Raw genomic sequence first — 26,597 nt, 5'->3', positions numbered from 1 at the left:
TTATGGCTAGTTTTGATATAATGACATGTTTGTGTCATCAGATGTTTAAGCTGATGCTTGATTATGATGTCATAATGTAGTTGTTGATTGATTGGGATGTCATTGTTGCCACTGTAAATGTTCATGTTTTCTTGTAAAGTTTACATTTTTGGCATAATGCAGGTGTTAATGTCATCTAATGATGTTTATGTTAATGCTTATATGTCAGTGATTTAGTGAAGGTAATTATGATGTCATAATGTAGATGCTGTTCATGTGATTTAATTTGAAGCTTATAGCTGATTATGATGTCATAGTGTAGCTACTAAAGGTGTTCATGTCATTTGGTGAATTTGAAGATTGATGATCATGATGTCATAATGCAGCTATTGTAGATGTTCAGGTCACATATTTTTGTCATATTTACATGTTAGACACAGACTGGAGATGATTCTGATACAAACTTCAGCACACAACTTGACATCACTAATGACAGAATAATTTAATATTTTGAGCAATGTCTTGTTTTATTTTGAGATTAATGAAAAATAATGCCTAGCATGAATAATTTGAGCTGATGTTGCTATGTAAGCTGTAATTGCTATTCTTTTTGACAACCCTGAGGGTGGCAGATTTAGCAAGGTTTTCAGTTTTATCTATAGTTTGGTGACACTGAAAAATAAACAGAGGAACCCTGAGTAGAGATTATCAGTAGAGTGCAGAATGATTGTGGCTGGCTTTACAGAAGATGACTGGAAGTCAGCCATAAATGTTCTGTCAGTGTAATCAGCTGAACTAAAATTTGCTGTGAGAAAATGACTTTTTTTTTTCTTGATTCACAGCTCTGTTAAGAAAAATGAATAATTTCCCCCTCCTGTCTCCGGTTATAGCAGTCTCAGAATAATGACAGTGTGCAGGAGGAGAAATATAAGCTCTTGAATATGTAATACTGGAGATCTAGACGCAGCTCTGTAAATGGCTCATTATATGATGTATTTAATCAATATGCAAGAACACATTCTGAATAATTTCCTACAATAGATTTTGTTTTCTTTCAAGAAACTGTAAGATCTGGGAAGAAGGGAAGTTACTGTAGCCATTGTGGAATTAGATCAAAAGGAAGGCATCTTAAGATGATCTCTTGCAGAGAGTCCAAATGTGTTGTGAAAATTGCTTTATTCATATGCCTGCATGATATATTCCTATGTATAGCTAAGGGTGGGGATTCTGGGAAGGCTCTCAGAGAGAACATTTCAAACGTCTGCTCTCTATCTCTTTGACATGTAGGATGGGAAGGCGTCAGACTGCACTTAAACAGAGTGTTGGATCCGTGAGGACAGCCATGTGGAGACCTGTTACAGCGCCATTGGAAGACACTTCAAGTGGTCTTCCAGTTTGTTTCCCTTAAACGTGGGCTGCATTTGGAAGTTTGGATACTTTCCAGTTTGGCAACCCTTAACAGAATTCGATTTTGGATTTCTATGCTTGTGGATATATGCATTTATCCTTCTGGAATCTCATGTGCGTATCGCACTCCAAGCAAAGTCACATAGCATCAGCCGGTTTTGGAATTTGGATAATTGCTCATCCCTCACTGGAGTACAGTTATTGAGCTTTCCATTACTGGTGTTTGTTTGGAAATCATTCTGCATCCACCTCTGAGCGCAGGCCGAGAGCCTCCTAACAGGAAGTGTTCGCTTGAGTGTGTCATCTGGTGAAATGGATGGCCCGAGGTGCAGTGGGATCCGGAAAAAGCGGAAGTCTCGGTCGGTGCGAGACCAGGAGCACGTGTCTAACGGGATCAGGAATAACCATGTCCGGGGCACCGTGCTTCGATTCTCCTCCGATTCGGAGAGGGAAGACAGCACCAACCCCTCCTCTTCCTCACGACCCAGGCCACCGAGGAGGAAGAGGAAGGAGTCTACCTCTGCTGAGGAGGACATCATTGACGGATTCTCAATATCGGGATTTATGACGCTGGAAGCTCTTGAGGTAAGAGACCAGGGTAGCCTTGTACTGCGGCCTTTGCGTGAATGTGTTTTTAACTGCTGTTTTTTGGAAGTGCTTGTTTGGTTTGGCTGTGAAAAGCTCAGTCGTGGCATAATGACTGGTTTATTATTGTCTGTAGACTGCTTCTTTCTGGACTCTAATTGCCTGGGTCTGTTTGCACAGTATTGGATTTTCTGTTGTTTGTGATTCAAGTAGATGTGGCTTTATAGGTTGTTGTTTTTCTGCCAAAGATGTAAAGTGTGTCCGAATTTGCTTGCTTATGCACTATTCTGTGCCATGTTGTAGTATAAATGGCGTGACTAGTGTGTTCAGGCTGAAAATTCCAGCATGAAGTGCACTTCAAATACTCAGATCATGCACTTATTTAATTGAAAAAAAAAAACGGTGTGAAATGTTGGACACTTCATGCGTTTATCTGTTGCAGCTTTCCTTATGTAGAAGAATAAAAAGGGGCTTGGACTCTGATGTTGGATGATAAAATAATCTTATAAAATTCATACACCAGACAGTTGAGTGAGTGTATAGTGTGTCATTTAGGAGACAATTGCCCAATGTTATGTGGTAGCCTACTGCTTTAAGATGCTGTTTTGAGAAGGTTAATGACTTGAAGAATCTAATATAGGCCTAAATGTTTAGAAATCATCATATATGGAAATTATGTCATAATGTAGCTGCTAAAGATGTTCATGTCATCTGGTGAAGCTGAAGATGGATGATCATGATGTCATAATGTAACTATTGTAGATCTTGAGGTCACAGATTTCAGTCTTATATTAAGAATTTAGTCACAGATTTTGGTAAGAAAGATGATTCTGCTAAAAAAAAAGCATCAATAGTTTAAGAAACAACTTAAACACGCAACTGGAGCAAAGCCTTGTCTCATTTTGAGATGAAAAATAATACCTACAGTGGAAAGAATAATTTCAACTGATCTAGGTTTGAAGTTTAACTGTACTTTTATAGGAATCACTTTTGCATTATTCTCATTTTGACTACAGAATTATATGTAAGTTTATATTACCGACTTGATATGTAATTATATGTAGAAAGTCCTACATGGCTGGAAGTTAAATTTCAAACTTCAGTTCAGATGTTTGAAATAAGGGTTAGATGTACCAGCCAAGTTAGCTACAAAAAAAGGCATCTAGATCTCTAACTCATTTTGACAGCCTCCTTACTGAAACTAAGCAAGCTGCTTTGGTCTGTTACATATAATCTAGGCAGACTGTTCAAACATACTGTGTGGATGTTTATTATTGTTCTGTTTAGTAGTAAATCTGCTGTATGAATTTAAGGCTGTTTACAGCCTCCAAGTGGAGCTGGAAATATAGTCATTACGTGTTACATGCACAGAAATTATAAAGTGAAATAATTTTTACCAGTGGGAAACTCTGAATTTTTGTAATTATACCTATTTTGATACTGGAAAGGTCTAGTTTTTGCTTGGGGTCCTGCTAACAAGTAGCTTTCTTCAGGTATAATATACACGTCTGCAGTTATAACTGCGGCAGGTGCTGTCTTTCTAAATTATTATTTACATTTTAATTAACATTTTGTAGATAAAAACTAAGCTAAATATATAAATTAAACATAGATTGGGTATGCAGGTGTATTCACTTATGGTACAATATTTGGCCTTCATTCACCGTTACTTCAATATTGTGTTTCTGATTTTGATATGTCATTTCGTAGGTGCTTCCCAGGGGCACTTGAAGGCGGCATCGGCCCTCGCCATTGTTTCATTTGTCAGTCTTGACAGGACATCTGTAGAGTGTCATCCTGACTTTCAGCGTCGCTCTTGCTGTTAAAAGCCCAACAGTGTGACACGACAAAGCTTTGCACGCTTTACCCTCACATCCCCTACAGATGCTGTTGCATTGTGTTGGATGTTCACTACAGTAATCTGTGAAAGGAGCCCATCAGCAGCTTACGCTGTCACGCTAGCGCTCTGAACCGCAGTCGCAGTTCTCCAGGGGTGACATCCCCATTCACCGCTCTTCACTGTTCTGGGATCTGTGACTCATAGCCGTCCCGTCCATGCTCTCGTCTTGCTCCATTTAGAACCCCACAGAGCAGGAGACCCTAGACTAGATCCTGCATGTCAGCAATCAGCTCCATTCTCATTCATGCAGCTGAGATGATCACAGGACTCAATGAGCCAGTGCAGCTAGCCAAATCAAATGTATCTCGGTCTATTCTAATGTAAGGTCTTTTAAGAAATTACAGTTGAAATGCTGTAATAATTAAAATGTATTATTACTGTTTACTGTGGGTTTTATTTTGTTTTAGTTGTGTTTTTTTGTGTTGTAATGTTTTTTTTTTTGTTTAGTTTTAGTTGTGTTTTTTGTAGGGATGCAACGATACAATTTTTTCTCTCAAGAAAATTCTGAGTATCTGTTGATACCGATCCGATTCGATACAAGCGCAGTTTTCTTTAAATCAATGTAGAATTTCTACACCTCTGTGTGTTGACCTGATCATCACTCTTTTGTGTGTTAAACACAATATACTAAATATAGACAACTGCATTTTAATGAAAAAGAACAAATGAAAAAAATATATAATCATAATCTATGACAAAAAAATACTATTATAAACTAGGTTAGTGGATAATTCAGCAGCAAAAGATAGTCTAGAAGAATCATGGGTGCACAATAATTTGATAAAATAAACATTTAGTGAAACAACATTATTTAGTGGGGAACAAATTAAAGTTAATAAGTGTAGGACTAAATCTGGTAAAATGTTACACATTGCTCTTTGTATTGTTGTAAAATACATTCATGAAAAACAAGTAAATATATTTATATATAAATATATAGCCTACTATAAACTAAAATATATTTCTTTTAAATGTATAGCACAGTAATAAAGGCAGCAACATATGATAGATAGGACAGAACAAGAAAGACTATTAATAATCTTTCATTGCGCAAAAGTATTATAATACGAAAGGGTATGGTTCCAATACAGACCGGCACAAAGTGCTTATGCACATCCCGTGCGCAGAATGATGCGCTTGAAGCAACACGGAGTGACAGTGCGCAGCATAGAAAAGTTATAGAGATATTGATGCGTAGTGTGTAATATCGGTGCAATAGTTTGAGCCTTTTCTTTTAACAGTTTCAAATCTCAGTTATTGAGCACTCTTGAAGAGAGTTTAATCGTTTTGACTGTCGTAACCGAACGCGACACACAGTTTGAATGCTGAATGAAGGATGACAGACAGCTGCAGCGGAGAGAAGAGTTTACGTGAACTTGAATTTAACGACTTAAATATTCATCTGTACTAACATTGAACAGCTTCAGAAGATTTGATATCTAGCGCACGAAAACTTTATGGTGCTTTATGGGCTTAACAATGACACAGAATAGTATTCGCACAATATCGGATTTGGATCGGTCTCCTTTGACCGATACCCGATCCGGCAGAAAATGCCAGTATCGGAACCGATACCGATACTGATTATCGGATTGATGCATCCCTAGTTTTTTGGTTGTGTTGTGGTGTTTTTTTGTTTGTTTAGGTTGTTGTTTAGTATTTTAGTTCTTTACTGTTTTGTGGTGTTTTGTTTTTAATTGTGTTTTTTTGTGTTTTAGTTGTGTTTTGCATTGTGGTGTTTTGTTTGGTTTTAGTTTAGTTTTTTGTTTTGTGTTGTGGTGTTGTGCTTTTTTGTTGGTTGTTTTGTGTTTTAATTGCTTTTTGTTTTGTGCTGTGCTTTTTTGTTTGTTGTTTTGTGTTTTAGTTGTTTTTTTGTTTTGTGTTGTGTTATTCTGGCTTGTTTTTTGCCATTTATTATTAATATTGAATATAGAAAAGGTTTGGAAAAAATGAGGAAGATGGGAAAACTAGAACGGGAGATGACAAAAGCAGGAATCACATTTTCTGCATAAAAAAAACATCAACACAAACCACTATGCCACAGCTACAACTTTATTGCATTTATTTTTTCCACTTGAATTTAGCCTATATCCATTTTGCACTGATTGTTTGCTGTTGTGATTTTGGCCCATAAATGTAGCAGTGTTTGTTTGTCCATACGGATCAATGTTTACAATACATCAGAGCCATCTTACTTTTGATCCAATACACCTATTCTCTCTTTATCCAATTACATTTAAACTGTCCCTCTCTCTCTCTTCCTCTGCCTCACCATTTCTATTTCTTGTCCTTCTTTTACAACAATCCCTTGATGGTTTCAATTTGAGAAGAAATTTGTCCTCAATTTGCCAGGAGGTGCTTGAAGAATTCGTACAGGTATTCCCAAATGACACATTGAAATCAAACTCGTTCCACTCCAGTGGACAGACTCGCTCATATAGAAGTGAGCCATCAGCAGCGGGTGTTTATTAATGCTGCTTAGTGCTGGAACGACAGGCCTGAGAGGCAATGTGTTACACCACTTTGAGAAATTACTAAATCATCAGGCCTGGGCCGCCTCGACAAACCTCCTCCCCCTTGGTCCCTGAGCACAAAGTTGCCACGTAATCGTTTCAACCTCCTCCCCCTTGCCCGCCCCTGCATCCCCAATTCAATATTACTTAATGCCTGCACCACTGGTGCCCTTAAACCACTTTATGTGATCATTGTGTTGTAAAGCTCCGAGCTTCCCCACTCCATTGATCCACTCATAAGAAAATGGTTAAGTCAGTGTAAATAATACTAATGTGCTAGCACGTGCCTGGTGCAAAACAAAGCGTTTGGTCATCACAATGGCTTTTCTCTTTCAGTTGACATTCAAAATGGCTTTTCAGATCCTAATGTGAACAAATCAAGTGTTTCTTTTGTATGTTTGACACCATAATGTTCTCTTCATTAGCTAAGTTGATGAGTCTAAGTGGCAAGTTAATGATTTCAGACTGCACTTTTATCATTTATAAATATTTACACAGCCTGCAATAACTCAAATGCAGTTCTGGAAAAAAATGTCAGTTTTGACATCAGATTAGCATATCAGAAAGAGACAGGAAAAAGACAGAGTGGGGACCCATCATGTCAGGCAGTAGATGGTTGAAAGAGGAAATTAGGTCATGGCCGGAGGAGGGGTTGGCACGGGGCCCAGAGGGGCACATCTTTCGTCTGTAATCGCCTAATGCCACAGCAAGACATAAAGCACCCTGACAACTTGTAATTCATTTGATATGTGAATGAACTCAGTGTTATGCATTCATGAAGGTTTACGAATGGGCACATGTGTTTAGTTGCATAAGTGTGAATCATCTTCATAATGTAAATTGTTTTGGAAAAGTCATTAAAGGAATATTCAGCGTTCAGTACCCAGTTAAGTTCAGCGTTTGTGGTACAATGTTAATTACCAAAGAATTATAATTTCAACTCATCTTTTGTTTTCTTTAAAACAATTGCAATGTTTTCTTTAAAAAGATTACAACAAGGCACTTGCAATGGAAGTAAATGCAGTTAATTATTTTGTAGGACTTAAGCAAACATGTGAAGCTTCTCATTAATTCTTTCATTAAATTGTATTTTATTTTTGTCAGTGATTCAGTGGTTTTAAGGCTTTAATGTTTACGTTATCATGACCACTTTTTACACTAAAATCATAGCATGTTATTTATGTCTCATGGTTGTTCTAGTGAATGTTTATTTTAAAATAATACAAAATTGCCCCAAATTTCCATTTTAAGTGCTTTACTGTGACCTAGATTTTTCCTTGTGCTGTCGACTGAGGTTAACTTGAACCTGGAATATTCCATAAGGCTAAAGTGTATAAACAGTAAGGGAAATAAACCTTCAAATCGTACTTATTGTTGTCTCTACAAATTAAGCCGGGAGAGCAGAAAGTGTGTTTACATCCAAAAAAAAATTACACACTTCAGTTTTAAACACTTACACACTACACTTTAAACATGTGTGCGTGTAAATTGTCTGGTATTTATGAGGAAATGCGCAAAGTGTTTATTTTGTCTATTGTGATGTAATCGTGTCAAATGCGCTATGACAGAAATGTGTTCTTGGCAGAATTGTGAGACAGGCTATAGATTTTCTGAGCTGTAGATGTCTCTTTGCTGTTTAGCAGACAAATCGAAAGATGGAGAGGGAGAGACAGATAAAGAAAGGGTGAGGAATTTTTTACACTCTTCATTGAGAAGAATATTGTTGCACTGAATATATTGACATTGCACGTGTGGCTAGTTAAAAACACATGTAAAAATATGTTAATAATAGATACCTATTGAGATGACTGGATTTTACCTGTGAAAATTTGCATTTTAACTTGTTTACTGAACACGGAACTATTCCTTTAAGGTTAGTAATTCTTTCTTCCAAAATGAACTGTTGTACTAGTAATGCTTGCTTTAGTAGAGACACTCTCAGAGAGCATGCGCTGAGCTCTCTACTTTTGTGTTGATGTAAATAATGTATCAAATAGCAGTGTTAAGTGTAGCCCGAAGTCTAACCCGTATGCTTCTAGGTGTAGCTGTAAAAATGCTAGACTGCAAAGAGAAGATATGCTGCTCCAACTCGCACCGCTAATGCTTAGGCAAATTACATTTTTATTCAAATATAACCGACTTGACTGAGTAGGTTTATAATAATACATCTGGCATGTATGTGAGTTAGTATCTGGTGGGACACCACTCATTAATTATCCTTGTTCTCTTGTGTGGAGGAATAGCACACTTCCTCTCACACGTTTCTAACCCTGCTTCACATGCACATACCCAGAAGCAACTTGATCTTTCTTTGTGTGAGACAAAGTTGGGTCGAGACCGGACAAGCGGAGGTGAGCAGAACTCCTTTCTCTCCTCCTAAAGGCTTAAATGTCCTTCTATGAAACAGGCACCCATGAGGCAGTTTGATAAGACGATTATTTTTAAAGTAAATAATAAAAAGACTTAAATTAAATAGAATTTAATGTTAATATTTATACCGACATTTCGTCATATAAGTAGCGATCAGTTGTTTACTGTACAAAATCATGTTAAAAGGGTTGACATTTTAAGATAGTCCCTTACTGACAAACCTAAAAAAAAGTGGTTCAAAAACAAGAGACTGACTTATCCTTGAAGAGTTCACTAATGACAGTTCTTTTTTACTTATGGACCTGCTTAATGCTTTAAAAAAGAGAAAATATGTGCAAGGAGCTAATGAAACAAAACACGTTTTTTTATTCCATTGTGCTGCTTTACATGGCTTTTCTATGTAAATGCATTGAACAGAAGTGTTTGACTGTTGCACTCATGTCTTTTGCAGTGTCTCGTGCATTGACAAGTGTTCTAAAAAAACACCTCTATTCCTTATGTTTTTTCACCCATTCCACTGGCTGTTTCATGCCTGCAAAGCTAAAATGCATTCTGTGTGAATGGCCCCTAACAGTACTCATAAACGTTAACAACAATCTAAAATAATAATATACATTAATGACAAAATGATTGGTTTAATTTAAACTTTTTGTTTTCAAATTGCTAATACAGCAAGGAAAAGGTACAGTATGGCATGCCAAAAAAAGGCAAGATGGAAAGTAATAAAAACCCCCACACAAAATAAAGTTACTGGATTGTTGTTGTGTTTAGATATGTCTAATGTAACATAGTAAAAGTTGGCATTAGCTATTCATTTATAAAGTAATTATAAAAGTATTTTTTATAAGAGATACAAATGGCGGCCTGTAATTTCCTTCTTTTGGATTGTATGTTTTTGTTGGCCAGGGTAGAGCTATTTTTCCCCATACACGCCATATGCAGGGACGCCGTTTGGCTTGATTTTATATCCTGTAGCTATTCATCAAGATCTTTCAACCACAGAGTTTGTGTTCCTCAAAGTGGTGTTAAACCATGAATCTAATTTCAGTATGTGTCAAGTGTCTGAAATCATAAAAGCCTTAAGGAAAAAAACAGCTGAACTGTTTTGTGAACTCTTTATTGAAAAGTTGTGCTCACTTGCCTCTAATAAATAATTGTTATAGAGATCCAAGAATGTATCATTTTAATGTACCTTACATTGAAGATTTAGGTGTATAGACCCAGATTGTAACTGTTTGCATTGGCTGCATTAACTGGGAAAATGTTTGATTGTAATCAAGGAGCCCAGACTTTAGATTTACATTCGCAGTCTGTTGGTTTTGCCGTGCTTTTATGATGCATGAAATGGTCCGGGACAAGTTACATGTACTTACAATTAGGAGTTTGTTCGAGTCTATAAACTTAAGCATGATCAATAGTAATTCTTTAAGAAACTAAACCAATATTGTCATTGTTCTCTTTGCTAAGTGTAAACACATTATAATCCGAACCGAAGTGAATTCAGATTATGAGAAGAATTTGTGGCCAAGGACTTAAAATCCCTCCCACTTTCATGGTAACAAAACTTTAGCCTGTAAACACCAAGTTAATTTATACACATGCCAAGTAATTGTTTAGGTTGTCACTGTTGGAGTGTGAGGAGAATTTATTGTTCCATTCCAGGTCTCTTCTGTTTATCCTGAAGTGAGTGATTAGTTGTGTGTGGAACAGCTTTCTGGCCAACGGAAGTGTTTGGGGTCAAGTGTGGGTCCAGCCGATGTCTGCAGACACAGGAGGACAATACAAGGGCATGTATTCACAGACAGGGCTCTGGTAGTTCATTTGCACATGGCATTGTAGAAATGCACTTTTGTAGTCAACCATTGTTATTCTGATCCTTGAGCTAAAGTTGATGACACACTCTGCACTCTTCAAAATAAAGTTTTTTTTGCAGCCATAGAAGTCAACCATTTTGGGTTCCCCAAATAACTTTTCAGTGATTCGTTCTTAAAAGAACCAAAGCACTGCTGCCGTTTCTGCCTCTATTTTCTCTGACTCATTTCTGAATTAGCGTTTTGCATTTAGCCTCCTGTTTGTACCCGACCCTTGCTGTTCGATGAATAACAGCAATCCTGCCTAAATGCCATATTTGTGGCTGCTGAATTATGCATGAGGAGCAGTTTAGAGGCCTAGTGAGTTTGTGCTTGGTGGGAGAGTAATGAGGAAGCCTTGTTTCTAATGGCAGGATTTGGCTTGGCAAGATGTTTTATGTGCTAATTGAATCGCAGAACTGAGGAACATTTTGGAGTCATTTGAGATGACAGAAGTGATGTAGTGTTGTGACTAGAGATATGCGGATGTGTGAGTGTGATTTTGTGTGTGACTGGGAATATAAAAGGAGCCTGAAACATAATAGAATGTATTAAGGGGTGTTCATATGGAGTCAGTTCTGCAACGTTTATCCAACTCCTTCATCATACTAGTTGACACTCTTTGTATTACAGCTATATATTACCCACTCTCCTAATGACAAACCTCACTTATGGTTTGTCCATTTCCAGCTAGATCTACAATGGATCAAATATATTGCATTGGATAAGCAGCTGTTTTGTTTTGTTGTCCTGATCATCCTAATCAAGCTTTATCCAAATCGCTTGTCACGGTTTTCTCCTGTATTTGCTTATTTTGGCGCACAACAATTCCCCACTCCATTGTTTGGGTGTTTGCTCCACTGAAATCTCTTAAGTGATTTTTTTCTACCATGTCACAACATGCCATGCTTGCCTGCAGGCTGTCTTTCTGTTAGCAGACCCTCCGCTTTGGCACGCTGGAGCTCGTCCCTGACCTTCTGCTGGCTCTCAGTGGTGTTTTCAGTCCAGAATGATGTAGCTCAAATGGCATATGCACTCAGAAACAAGGAATGCAGCAGTATTGTAATTTAGTAGTAGCTTATTTAATTTATATTAAAATGAAATTTAATTTAATTTCATTTGAATTTAATTTCATAAAATTTGATTTCATAAAAAAATTGCAGGAATCGATTTATATTGTGTCTTTGTCAGATCTAGTGTCTGATTTGTCAGATCTAGTGTCAGATCTTCTTGTTTTTTGTCTTGTGAGTCGCAGTGTTTTTGTACGTATTCATCGCGTCTATCTGTCTCTAAGCGCGCATACAGTCGTGAGTTTCTGCTCGATGTCGGCAGAACCACATTTTTAGAGTTAAACTCTGCGCACGCCGAAGAGCTGCGGGATCTCGGTCTGCTCCGGAGGCCCACACCATCACCGACCCCCACTACTGCATCTCTCCCACAGCGGAGGCGCCACAAGTGGCATGAGAGGAAGCAGAAGAGGGGAAAGCGCGGAGGTATCCGGGCTAGGCTAGCGGCTAACCCACACAAGCCAGCTATCCCCACCATCGTACTGGCTAACGTACGCTCTTTGGACAATAAACTGGACTACATCCGACTACTACGCTCAACTAACACCACAGACCTCCAGGAGTACTCAGAGACTGTCACTGCCTACATCACCAAGTGTATTGATGATGTAACAGTCTCAAAGACCATCACTGTCCGGGCCAACCAGAAGCCGTGGCTAACAGGGGAGGTCTACGGACTCCTGAAGATGCGGAACGCTGCCTTCAGAGCTGGAGATGAGGTGGGCCTGAAGACAGCTAGGGCCAACCTTTCCTGCGGCATCAGAGATGCAAAAAGACAGTACTCCAGGAGGATAGCCCATCATTTCAGCGACAGCAGAGACACTCGGAGCCTGTGGCAGGGGATACAGACCATTACGGACTACAAGCCCCCACCACTCACCTGTGACAGCACCATCTCCCTGCTGAACAAGCTGAACGTCTTCTTCGCTCGCTTTGAGGCACAAAACAGCACCACTGCACAGAAGACTCCACCTCCTATTATTATTATTTATAGGTTATTTTTCTCTTTGTGTTTTATTTTATTAACATTAAAGGAATAGTTCACACCCAAAAATGAAAATTGTCATCATTTACTCGCTCTCAAGTTGTTTTAAAGTGCTAAACAGTTGCTGGTCCCCAGTGACTCCGCGACTGTTTGGTTACCCATATTCTTTAAAATATCTTCTTTTGTGTTCAGCGCAAGAATAAATAAAAATGTATACATGTTTGGTACAACATGACTGAGTAAATAATGACAGAATGGGTGAACTATCCCTTTAATGACAATCGGCAGCATGTTTAGTACTGTCCCTTTAAGAGCTGCACGGATCCATTTCACTCTCAACTGTTTACTTTGTTTAACCTTGTGTGTTTTTGACAGTATTAGCGCAATCAGATGATAACTAAGTAACCAGGTGCTGTTTGACCGGTCTTTTAGTGTACGGACGCTTCAGGTGTACGCGCTCTGAATAAGCACATGTTAGAACAGCACGCAAATAAATCGTTTAACCGGCAAGGCTTTAAAGCACGCGGAAATAATGTACTTTTGTGATTGCGAATAAGTCTCGGTAGTGTAACTCTACCGAATCAACGTTTCATGTGAATGTGTCTCGCGAGTTGCAGTTGGAGCTGGAGCCGCGAGACATTTCATCTGACACTGGTGTCGCTTAGTTTTGTAACGTGAGCCCACACTTTCGAACGTTTCACTCTTGCCGACTGATTGTACGCAAACACACACCGCACATGCGCATGGATATCACATGCACGTCGAGAAAACATCGGCCACATCATTCAGTGAAGGAAAATGACAAGCAGCAGCTTCTAATTCGTCGTTAACATGGAAGTATATGGATATAAAACAATGCAAGTATCGATAACAGTATCGTTTGTCCTGAAGCTTATCGGTACTCCGGTATTGACCCAATTACGTACCGGTCCAAAAAAATACCGGTTCTCGGTACCCATCCCTATTCATAGGAGTCTTTTGTGCATTTATGTGCTTTGTGTATGGTTGGTACGGGTACAGGGTAGGGGTGTGCAATATTGACAAAAATATCTCTATATTTTCTGGGATTTTATCGATAATGATAATTAGACAATATTTTCCTGAGTGTGTTATTGTGCTGGTACCTTAGGGACTGCTGTGGACAGCTGCCTACTAACGTTTTTGATATTCTTCATATTCTGTGAGGTGGTCAGTTCACACTGATAGAAGTTAATCTTTTCCAGTAAGTTTAAACTGATTTTTTACATTTTATGGGCATTTTTACCTTTATAAAGCCATTTTTTCTAAAAGTGTTCATTATCATTTGAGTAAAATTTTTACATTTAATCAGTGAATTAGAATAAGACATTTGGGCTTTTACCAAGAAGATGGAATCATCGGTTGATTCATTCAGGAACGAAACGCCGTCAAGTTGTTAAGAGATTCAAAACTCTTATGGCTGCTAAGAATAAAACTGCTCTTATAAAACCGCTATGGCTGTGTTTGGAATTATTTTTGTTGTCAAAATAGCGCAAAAACAGGAAATATGGTGTCTAAAACGTCTCTTAATTACCTTCTTGTTTATTGAACTGTTGTAAAAAATCACATTTGTAATCATGGTAATTTTTGGAAAAAAATTACACTTTTCGAGTGAAATTGATTAACTAGGCTATATGAAGTGGTATAAATGTTCTGCCCCCATGTCTTGAATTTGTGTTCATTCTAAATGCATTTTAATAGACAGAATCATGCAGTGAAAGAACACACTCTGTATAAATCTCAGTTTTGAAAAATTGACACTTAAGACTGGTTTTGTGGTCCAGGGTCACAAATGCATATACACACTGGTCTAGACTTCACGTAATGTATGCGCGCACTCTGTAGGGGTGTTTTAAATGGTTTTTGCAAAATACTCGATAATGTCAAATTGCACATCGTTAAAACAACAATTACGATATTACCGCAGACTATATATATTGCACACCCCTAGTACAGGGTGATCTGTTTACTAGAGGATTGCTGGTGCTTTTGAATGACTGCTGAATGCAGGTCGTTGGAGTGTGTAGGTAAGAGGGCTGTCGAGGAGACATTTAAAACCACTGGGCTCAGGGTTCAAGAGATGAGGTCCACTGTCATTCAGAGACACACAGACTCTCTCTGTCTCTGCGGTATGGCTCCCTGCAGACAGCCTTATTTGTTCCATCAGATCTGTTTTTTCCTTTCCGGCTTGAGTTCAGCTCTCTGTAGGAGGAAGAGTTTGCAGTGTGAGGTCAAATGTATCTAGCTGAGGTTAAGGCCTGTGCTGATCATAAGGAGTTATTTTCAGCTGTCTCTGTTACAGCAAACTACACTGGATTCACAATCTATTCTCTGCCTGATGTGGGTAGATACTAGGGGTGTGCGATATTGACAAAAAATTATATCTTGATATTTTCTGGGATTTTATCGATAACGATAATTAGACGATATTTTGCTGAGTGTGTTATTGTGCTGGTACCTTAAGGACTGCCGAAGACAGCTGACTCCTAATGTTTTTAATATTCTTCATATTCTGTGTGGTGGTCAGTTCATACTAATATAAATTAATCTTTTCCAATAAGTTTACACTGATTTTTGCATTTTATGGGCATTTTTACCTTTATAAAGCCATTTTTTCTAAAAGTGTCCATTATCTTTTGAGTCAAATTCTTACATTTAATCAGGGAATTAGAATAATAAGACATTTGGGCTGTTACCAAGCAAATGAAATCAACACAGAAGCTGCATCTGAAGTGGCATTTAGATGTATTTACACACATGTATTTTGTTTAATGCAAGACATGAATGCATTTAACCTGCAATTACAAATGCATAAATAATGTTTTGATATATTAAACATAAAACGTTGAATACTGATATTTGAAATGATTTAAAACATGAAAAAAATCCCCCCAAAAAAGAAAAGCGAGTATGAGAAGCATTCACAGACACAGGCTGTGTGTGCGCTCTTCTGAATTGGGAATAGCCAACATGCATTATAAACTTATTTCAAATTAATCTGTTGGGGAGATAAAATGTGTAAGATAATGTTCACGTACTAACAAAAACATCTAAGAATGTATCTTTTATTCACCAGTACTGAAAACAGAACCGATAAGGGAGTTTTTGATATGCGCTGTGACGCAGCTCTTGCAAATTAAATTTTTTGTTCGTTGTCTGTCATTTCGAAGCTTAAATTGCATACGATTTTCTTTAGTTTTAATTTGCCTAACTATCGATCTGATCCAGTAGACGCCATAATCCCACTCTGTCTCTCTCCCGCTTTCTGTTTTTTTTTGCGATTAGGAAATCGCAACGTCTCAAATCGCGATTTCGATTCGATTTCGATTAATCGCACAGCCCTACTTTATAGTAAACTTAAAAATAAAATGTTAATATTTACTACTACTTTTTAAAATTTTTCCTAATGTTCGAACTTAAAATCAGCAGGCTTTTATTTTGGCGGGTTGCCGGCAAAGTAAGTATATTCGCTTCTTTAATTGTGTCCAATGTGTATTAGAGAAAAACATTTATGTCATAATGTTGACTGTATGTATGACGTCAACATTGCATAATGCATAATGTATTCTCCAATGAAAGGTTAGATTTATGTGAATTTTTTTAATAAAAGATCAAAATGATTAACAATGCAGATTTATTTTCACAGCCTTCTTTGATCATATTTAACAAGGGTGCCAATAATTCTGACCACGACTGTATATATACTGTATATATTGCAGGGATTTTTTAAAGTCTCTTCCAAAGCATTTCTTAGTATTTACTCTTACTTTAATGCATTCTTGTTGGATAAAATTATTAATTTCTTAAAAAAAAAAAAGAAATTTGAATGCAAGTTTTGCTTTTCCATTTCCGTTTTCATCCATGAGCCTGTGTCTAATACACTAGGGTTGTGTATTTCTTTGTATCCTTGTGGAAAACAAATTCGGCTGTGATTGACACCCTCACATTAAATTAGTCTGTTTTTATAACTCTCAAGTGTGCCGGCAGAGGCCTGGGAGCATTTACTAAACACACTTACGCAAAATGTTTTCACGCAAGGCCATAATGAAGTTTACTCACATTGTAAAATACACCCTCCCCATCTCCAGTTTGACAGTGATGGATTTAGTAGGAGGTGTTAACACACTCATACTTAATGTAGGAAGACACATGGAGGAGGCCTCTAGGGAAGACGAGTAGAAATATAAACAACAGACCAGTCGACAGCTCAATCACATGAGCAGACCAAACCGACTGATGAGAAGAAAACAAACCAGAAATTGTCCAAATATTATCACGGTAAATTATGAAAGTCATTTATCCCATGAATCATGGGGCCGTGATGGGGTGAAGTCCTTTCTTAAGATTTTAAGGTTAGATTTGTGTGTGTACCACATAAATAGACTCTCAGTTTGTAAAGTTTGGTGGAGAATTAAATTACAGTGGGAAAACACATTATCTTCCCCAGTGACAGTCCTGCATTCACAATGACATTTTATTCCAGCTCTTTCAATATTTGCACCCGTCATGTGTAAACACACACACATTTTGGTCTCTACGCTCCGCTCTGAAGATGGCATGTTCGCTCTTTTAATGTTTATTTAATAAAGGTCTGACCATCTCTGGCGCCCTCCCTGTTTTGATTTATCTGTAGTCAGTATGGGGATTGTGAGCATGATTCATGATAATGATTATGAATCAGAGTTGCTTGGCATGCTGCCTATCCGAGCGGACACGTGCAAACATTTCCCAGATAATTTCAAGCTCGTTTGTATCATTAATCAATGCACTTTTATACGACTCGTGAATAGACTTACTAGAGCAGCTGAAATGATCCGAACGTACATGCGTAAGCGCCAAAATGATTCAGACTGCTGTTTGCAGTGAAAAAAACAAAAAAATTTTTGTTTAATGTCTAAGAGCTGTTTTTTTGTGTGAAAGCATTTTTTTTCATAGATGTGTAATTAAGGCCTTGCCGTCATTGTAATTGTTGAATGCAAATTCAACCTTGTTGAATCTGTAGTGTTGCTTTCAGTCATCAGTCTCTAGGTCACACTGTTATGATATAAGACTGTTAAAGTCTTACCCTTCTATTCATTGAGATTTTTCTTTGGGCGAAGTGCAGATAAGACCTCTTTATGGCTCTCTCTCTCTTTCTTCCTATGTGTTTTGTCATGCTGTGCGTTTAACACGACTTTGGTATGTCATATTGATTTCTCTGAGGCGGCAGTAGGTTGGATTTTGTTCAGGCTTGCTCTTAAATGAGGTGTTTATTGACTTGAGCTGTGTTAGTATTCTTCTTGTGAGGTTCTTTTCACACCCTTCCTTCCCTGTAGGCTTATACTTTCAGAAGTTGTTGCTTCTTTTATCTGTTGAGACTTTTTTTTGTTCAATGGGTAGTTATGATTAGGAATTCTGATTGGATGATCCATGTTTGAAGCATTATTTGCACATCTCACATAATTTTTTACCCATAGTTACAGGCTATTGAACTTCACACAATTAATTTGATTGACCATTGGCTAATAGAGGGATTTTATTGGCATCTGCATTCATTGTACATGTGTATTTTCTCTGTTTTTACAATTAGATTATATTTGCCATCATCTAAAGTTCACTAAGTTAATCTTTAAAAACATGAATAATTTTTTAAAATCTTTAAATGTTATCTTTAGATCTCAAAATGTCAATTTTTCATACTGTACAAATATACTGTTAATATTCATACCTAAATTTACTTTTATTCAAATTCTCATTTATTTTGCCAAGATAGTATTAAAAATTGTAATGTCGGCCATTTATCGGTTATAGAATGAAGCGAAAATCTGACAATGCATGTCTATTTCTCATATTGTACAATACAATGATGTGATGCGTAAATTAACTTGCAGCATTTAAACAAATTATTTTAGCTTTTAGTGTTTTATTTCTCATTTGTTTAGGCAAAATAGTATATAATTTTAATATCAGCCATTTATCGGTTACTGAATAATGCAGAAATCTTAAAATGAATATCCATCATATTGTACAATATAATAAAATGATGCATAAATTCACTTGCAGCATTTAAAATGATAGTTTTTAGTGTTTTATTTTTGTATTTATTTAGGCAAAATATTATTGAATTTTAATATCAGCCATTTATCAGATCAATTTTATCGGTTATTGATTAACATGAAAATCTGAATGAATATCCATTTTTCTTTTTGCAATATAATAATGTGATGTTTAAATTCACTTGTAGCATTTAAACAATTAGTGTTTTATTTTTTTTATTCTTGTGGGCCCTTGTATTGGTGTAAAATTATGCCGTTGCAGTAATTTGACCACATCTAAGTGAGTTTTCCCCCTCACAACATCCTCGTTACCTTTATAGCACATCTCTTCTTTTGGCTTATTGCTGTAGTTAAACGCTACTGAAGTGTGTTCTGCGTACGTATGTCACAACATTGCTCTTTCAGGGAGGTGTGATGTGGGGATGGCGCTGCTGAGGTGTCAGCAGGCGGAGAGAGAGCCCGCAGCTGTGCTGAGATCAGATGCTAACCGTGGAGATGACAGCACAAGCTGTTATTAAGTATTGAGCATAAAAGTCTTTACCACAGCGAGAGAAGGATCAGCAGCCGCTGACAAAACCATTCAGGAGAACCCGAGAGTCAAACACAAACCACATTAACCAACACCTAAAATCCACTCTGACAGGATTCAAAAGAGAACTTTAGTGGATTTAGAGCATCAGCTGGGGCTTTGTTATTCATGAAAAATGAACTGTTTTAGAAACATCAGATGACGGCTCGAACCAAACTCAATGGAGATCAGGTGAGGAAATATATACGCCTGAATTCAAAGTGCTTATTACAGATGACCAAAATATGGCCTCAATTTTGAATGAGTTTTGAAAGACCCATAAATCGTTTAAGACAACTTAAGTCATGCACTTCAGCATTTCTTTTTCAGCTTTGCAGAGGAATATTCCATGTAATCTTTTCTGTCATATAGTGGCCCCAAAATATTTGGACACTTAAGCCAAACGTAACAATGTATTAATGTCACTGCAGTAGTTAACAAAGTTATATAGTTAAAGTGCCCCTATTATGGGTAATGAAAGGTTCATATTTTGGTTTTGGGAGTCCCCAACAACAGGTTGACATGCATGCAAGGTCAAAAAACACTTTCATTGTCTTAAAATATGCATTTATTTTTTCCTTTTTTGCTGAACGACTCCCAAACGAACGCCCATCACCATTACTTAGCCCACAGCTCGGTGGTAAACACCCAAACAGCCATGGTATATGCGTTAGCCTAATGCGGAAACGTATTGATAAAGCACTGCAGTTTGTACACCAGCGTATTGCTCTATTCTTTATCAGAACTACAAGTAATAACAACGACAAACATTCACTATTCTTCGACACATTTCTAGACAATTGCGAGCGAACAGATATTGCTGTTAGCCAGTTAGACGGAGACCTACAAGCTGCGCGGAGCGAACACAGCACACACAACTAAATATGTATTTTGCATGCTACAGTACAGAGTACATGACAGCAACCGTTTTTAAACGAATTACTCCACTTTCAGAATAAAAATTTCCTGATAATTTACTCACCCCCATGTCATCCAAGATGTTCATGTCTCCCTTTCTTCAGTCGCAAAGAATTTATCAGTCGCAACTTATATAGCGAAACGATCGGTCATTTTCTTAAAAAAAAAAGAAATAACATTATACACTTTTTAACCACAAATGCTCATCTTGTCTAGCTCTGCGAGGCGCATGAATACTCTGTTTACAATGGTTCAAGACAGGGTATGTCTAAAAACTCCCAACACTTTTGTAAACACTGGGTCGGTGCTTCTGCAGCGATGTAGGATGATTTTGAAGTTGGAGGAGAAAATGAGTTGGGAGTTTTTCAACATACCCTAACTGTACCCTAACGGTTTACCCTCACAGTGCAGAGCACAGTGTCTTCTCCACAGGAATCCGCTACGGTGTTTGAGGGAGGGGAGGTTCAATTTTTCCTGGGTCTGTGCGTGCAACAAGTGGGCGGCCATAAATATGCTAATGTTTCATTTTGACGTCACCTTGAAACAGCTAAAGATTCGTTTTAAAAACGACTCGTTTTCATGACTCGGAGTCGACTCTTTCTTTTGAAAGACAATAATTTTATACACGGTGCACTTTTAGATTTAAAACTTTGCAGGATGTTTTCATTCACTTAGAGCCGTGTTACACACTGCATGAAAGGTAATTTTCAAAAATCCGTAATAGGGGCACTTTAATTGATGAAAATTGAAATAAAAACTGAAGTTAAATAAATAAAGTTATTTTAACAAAAGTTAAATAAAGTTAGTACAAAAATAAATAAAAATATTAAATATAATTATCATTTTTATTATCATTTTAAATAATCCATATTTTTTATAAATTGTAAATAACTTTTTTTTCCCACATTTGTTGAATCTGACAATGACTCAGCTCATGTGGCCTCATGGGATAGAAAAGTGTCCCAAGTGAATCCACACTTCAGAATCTTAGCAGATGCAACAAGTCATCCAGCCATATTTTTCGCCTACAGTTCATGAATATCGCATGTTCTTATATACTACTCATTTAACACACACTGTTTTACTATATTTGAAATATATAGTTGAAGAATATATTTATATAGTTGAAAAATAGTTCTGATATGGGATCCTTTGCACATAAAAAAGAAACTCTCTGCAATGTTCTAAAAAAAAAAAAAACCCAAAGAAAAACAATTGTTTGCAGGTGCCACTTGTTTTTGGTATTTTATATATACAATAAATTCATGCATTTTAAATGCACTGTCCAAAATACTTTCTGAGCCACTGTTCATACAGTAGTTACAAATAGCGTCAATGCTTGCTTAGTCACTGTTTTTAATGCTGAAAGATGAACAAAACATTCTGTGTAGATGTGTTCAATTCAATTTATGTTTTAATGAGCGGAATAATGATTTATACGGTGGCCGAGAAGTGCAAAGCAGATCACAATTCTGAAAACAAAATAACAAATTACAAACGCAAATGCAAGTCTAAAAAAACAAAATAACAATTCAGAAAGCACAACAACAATTCAGAAAACATTATAACAAGTCAGAAAACACAATGAAAAATTCGAAAACAAAATAACAAGTCAGAAAACACAACGACAAATCCGAAAATAAAATAATGCTATTTTAACATAGTGTAAATAGGTATTTGCACTTAGTGTAAATAGCATATTGCTAAAAATACTGCTATTTTCACGTAGTGTAAATAGAATCCATTGCTAATATGAGATTTGAAAAGGGAGGGGAAAAAAAAGTTCGGATCGAACGCGTCAAAAAGCCGAGGGCACGCACTTATCCATCTGCGCCACTGGAGCTGATGATTTACAACCACTTTTAACTAAGTGTAAATATACACTCCGTATTTTATATTCCAGAGTAAGGGCAATTCATACAACACATTTAAACTGAGCTACTTTAATACCATCTCCAAACTTTCTACCACGACTCTGCTGTTCTTCGACTGGTTCTTCCTGTATACTTTGATTGACAGATGTCTCGTCCAGTCAGCGGTGAGTAATCCCAAACCAATGGCGCTGTCTTAAACTATACCTACCTCTTCCGGTTTGTCTGATTTGTCGTTGTGTTTTCTGACTTGTTATTTTGTTTTCGGATTTGTCATTGTGTTTTCTGACTTGTTATAATGTTTTCGGAATTGTTGTTGTGCTTTCTGAATTGTTATTTTGTTTTTTAGACTTGCATTTGCGTTTGTAATTTGTTATTTTGTTTTCAGAATTGTGATCTGCTTTGCACTTCTCGGCCACCGTAGATTTAGCACTCTTTACCTGTAGGATAATGTGTGACAAGCCAAATAACAGTGAAGCATGGCTTTGATTAATATTTAAGACCTTCTTTGGCATGCATGCATTTCTCAGAGCCAATAGATACACCCACACTGTTTTGTTTGACTGGAATGTTGAAGGACTGTATGTGTGTAGGTTTGCATTTCTGAATTATAGGGTTGTGTTTAGAGCGATAACACAAAAACATTTCTCTTTCTCTCTATCTTTCTCTCTGCAACAAATGCAATCAATCTGAGGTCTATCCCATGACATCTCTATGACACATGTGCTAATAGAAATAGTATATCTTCTGCCAGGGATCTCCGCAGGCCTTCCCACATCCAAACTGTGTTATAAATGTGCGCCAACTGAAGTAGTGAATCCCAGAGACGGCCTGTGCGCGTGAGACTGTTCAGCCTCTGGCATCTGTGTTCTGGGAATAGCTTTGCTCATCACGCTGGTCTGCCGTAAATGAGAGTGGCACTGTGGTTTGCAGGGCGGATCCTAAAATGGAGATCTCTTGGGGCAAGTGATATGATAAGACAGTTCAGATGCTTTCTTTGACTTGTTAGTTAGTTAGTGTGTTTGTTCCATTAGCTTTGCACACGAGTTAATTGCTCATTCACACCTGAGTTAATGACTCTTCAGGTCACTGTGAGGAAGTGCTGATCAAGGATCAGGTTTCGGTTTTTTGACAGCAGATTGATTTAGCCCTGCCAAGTTATTGCCAAGTTTTGTGAAAGAGGGAGAAAATGTACACAGGATGGATCACAAAATGGATTTAAATATGTAAAATATGTTGAATGCAGATGATACTGTTTTTGGCGACTGAAAACATGGCGAAATTAGCTTAAATATTTAATAAATGTGTAGAATTTTGTAAATAAATATGCAATAGTTCCCATTAATTCAGATTGGATGTAAAATACTTTAATGCCTTGTTATTTGGTTAAAATGAGCATGCATCTAAATAAAAAATATATTTTTACATGCCTTAACAGGCTACCATTTTTTATAAAGCGTTTAGTTCATCCAAAAATAAAAATGACAAATGAAAACTTGTGTGTGTGTGTATATATATATATATATATATATATATATATATATATAAATATAGTTTCACAGAGTTTGTTTTATATATATTTGAATATTTTTTAAATTATTTTTTAACATAACCTTTATATAATTTTATATTAAATAAAATTATATTTAATATAATATATATAGTTTGTTTATATATACTTGTATATTTCTTTTGTAAATGATATTTATTACACCAAAAAATGTTTTTTTTTCACTCTGCTCAAGTGTTTTGTAAAATTGTGCAATTACACCAATACACAAGTAATATTGCATTTAAAAGGGTAATAAATATGCATGCATAAAACTGTAGAACTATAGAAGTATTAGAATAGTTTTGTTTGAGATAGTTTTACATAAAGTCTGCTGCTGTAAATTTCAATCTAAACTACCCTGGTGCAGAATCTGTGTAGGCTTGGATACTGTAATAAGCGGTAATTGCATTTCCTACCACCCTGATTTTACACTGGGAAGTGTTGTTTCTTGGTCACTTTAGCTATAAAGCATGCTGTAATTAAAAGACCAGAATGGAAAATGTTCCCAGATCAGCTAGCGGCTTTTGATGGCAGTGCACAGTGTGGTTTTATTGCACAGTGCTTTGGCAGCTTGTGTAAACAGAGTGGGAAAATGCCTTGCTGTCAGCGGCCCATCAGTTTCAGGCCTGCACCGCTCTGCTCCCACGGGTCCGTGACCACAGCACGGAGATTCTCTGCATGGAGAAATACTGCTGGCTCAGTCGCATTCTCCACGTCTGTGTGTATCTTTCTCTCTGTTTTTCTTACCGTCTCTCCCTCCCCCATCGTTTCTCTCCCAGGGGGATTCATATGAAATAGAACATTGATTGCATCAGCGTCTGCATGGAGCAATGCATAATATTACTGCACTATTTTAATGCCTCTCTTCTGAATGTGAGCCGAGGATGAGAGGAGAAGGAGGAGAGCAAATGACAGCCTCTGTGTGCTGGGTAAGGGTTGCTTCACCAGTTTAGGTCCAGTTCTGATTAGAGAGCTGAAAGATGTCCCTGCCGGTGCTGAATAATTGAACATCTCCATTTCCAGGTGTAATTTTAACCTATGAGAAAACGGGAGACCTACGGAAAGATTTGACGTGACTTTGGTGTATTGTTCTGGATGGATAAAAAGCGAGTGTTTTGCTTCTTTTAGGTGGTACAAAATTCAATTTAATGCCTGACAGTTTTTGTTTTATTAATTTCCGAAGATTATTTCTGAAAGACTGCATTAGATGGAGATGCTACGATTGGAGAATACAAACCAGAGTAAATCCTAGTTGATAGAGCATTTAGCATCTGAGATGTTCTTCACGCACTGTTGGTTGTGGATCTTTTGTTTCGAGCTTTGCTTAGTGGGTATAGTGTGATTTAAAAACTCAGCCCTCATCTTAACCTAAACCTCAGCGTAATCCCTAAATGTATTCTTGCATTTGAGAAGAACATAATCCCAGCATTAAATGTGCATTTCTTAAGAATTTTTAAGGAATGTGGGATGTGGATGATGTCACCTTACAGTAGGATGCTCATCCTCACTGTACCCACAAGACTCGCATAATTGGAGTAAAAAAGCCCTGTTTTATCAAGAAATATGTTGTGGTATGTGTTGAAACCTGTTGGTTTATGTATGGTTTATCATACTGTATTTCACAGCATATTAAACTCACAAATCAGAAACTGTCTGACTGCTCATCAAGACTGCGTTCATTTGATAAAAAATACAGTAAAGACAATACTATTTTAAAATCTGTTTTTGTGGAAACAACACTTTTTCAGGGATTTTTGATGAATAGAAATTAATAAAAAATATGAATCTTTTTTTTTTGTCACTGTTTTTTTTTGTCACTGGAATGAAAGATTATCTATAAACAATTTATTTGATTTTTTTTTGGCAGTTCATCTAAAGTTCATCTGTGATTGGCTACAAAGCTCAGCGCTGCAAAAACACATTGTAAATGGAAACCTTTGATGCTCTTGAGTCTTGACAGACACTCACACAAATATGGGAGCGTTTAAAAGCAGCCGCCTGCTAGAAGGTCAGTACTACCTGTACTGTGGAAAGGCTGGTATCGTTAAGTTTTTAAAATTGAAGTATTGACTTGGTTGTCTTGGTACCAAACTACTTTTACCAAACAACACCTAGTACAGATAATTAATGTGTTTTCTCAATGTACATAAAAATTACTGTTTTGACGTATTACTTTTGATTGTACCTGTTTAGTCTGCTTGTCTTGGTTTGATGTGTGATAATTGCAGTGTGTGTGTGGGTGTAGTTAGGGGGACAGGCAGCCAGTGAAGCCCCTCAATGTGTGTTGTGTTCTGGCATTCAGCCACACTGGAGACACTGCAGTCTGTCACATCATCTCATTGCTCTGTCGCTGTATCATTCATTGCTGCTAATTAACAATATTCATTGCTGCTGGAAGCATCCACACACGCTAGAAAAATATTTACTGTGGGAAAATTAATTTTCTCACAAATTTGAGATTGTGGAACACAGTCTTTGTTGTGTGCGTTCTTCTCTAGTGTGTGTGTGTGTGTGTGTGTGTGTGTGTGTTTGTTTGCATAAGAAATTTAATTGAAAATTGAAACGCAACATCGACAAATACATCTGATTGCACATAAATGGTGAAAGCAGTGAAAACAAGGCAGGAGCAATGATAATGTGGATTATGGAAATCTGTCATGGAGTCATTTGGAATACGCTGTTGTTCAGCATTCAGAAATAAACTGCTAATCCCAGGTCTCAACTTCAGTTAGGTTAAAGATTTCACTTGGGTCTCTCGCAGGCAATTAGCTCTCAGCTAAGCTCAGGTAATTGATTTGGAGTGAGTAAGAAACTCTTTCATGAACTACATGATTTGAGGACAAATTTTCTATTAATTGGAATGTTTCTGGGACTGTTTGTTATGGGTTATTATAAGATTTTACCAAACCTAGTCCTGCACTAAGTCAGATTTTTGCAAGAGGGTCTGGCTGCAGACTTGCACTCTCAGACACTTGCGCT

The 26,597-nt window shown here is 37.1% G+C and overlaps 1 protein-coding gene across 5 annotated transcripts in view; it reads left to right on the top strand.

Annotated features, from left to right (window-relative positions):
* LOC107693947 (autism susceptibility gene 2 protein-like) overlaps positions 1–26,597 on the top strand; it is a 391,097-nt gene that overhangs the window by 774 nt on the left and 363,726 nt on the right. For all 5 annotated transcript variants that reach the window (XM_016493521.1, XM_016493520.1, XM_016493519.1 and 2 more), the window contains exon 2: positions 1,267–1,971. In XM_016493521.1, the coding sequence (XP_016349007.1) occupies positions 1,699–1,971 (273 nt within the window). In that variant the 5' untranslated portion in view covers positions 1,267–1,698. The remainder of the gene's footprint in view (positions 1–1,266; positions 1,972–26,597) is intronic.

This window comes from Sinocyclocheilus anshuiensis, unplaced genomic scaffold (assembly GCF_001515605.1).
Source record: "Sinocyclocheilus anshuiensis isolate Anshui unplaced genomic scaffold, SAMN03320099.WGS_v1.1 scaffold694, whole genome shotgun sequence".
Taxonomy (NCBI): Eukaryota; Metazoa; Chordata; class Actinopteri; order Cypriniformes; family Cyprinidae; genus Sinocyclocheilus; species Sinocyclocheilus anshuiensis.
The sequence above is the reverse complement of the archived record's forward strand: the minus strand, read 5'-3'. Positions and strand labels throughout refer to the sequence as shown.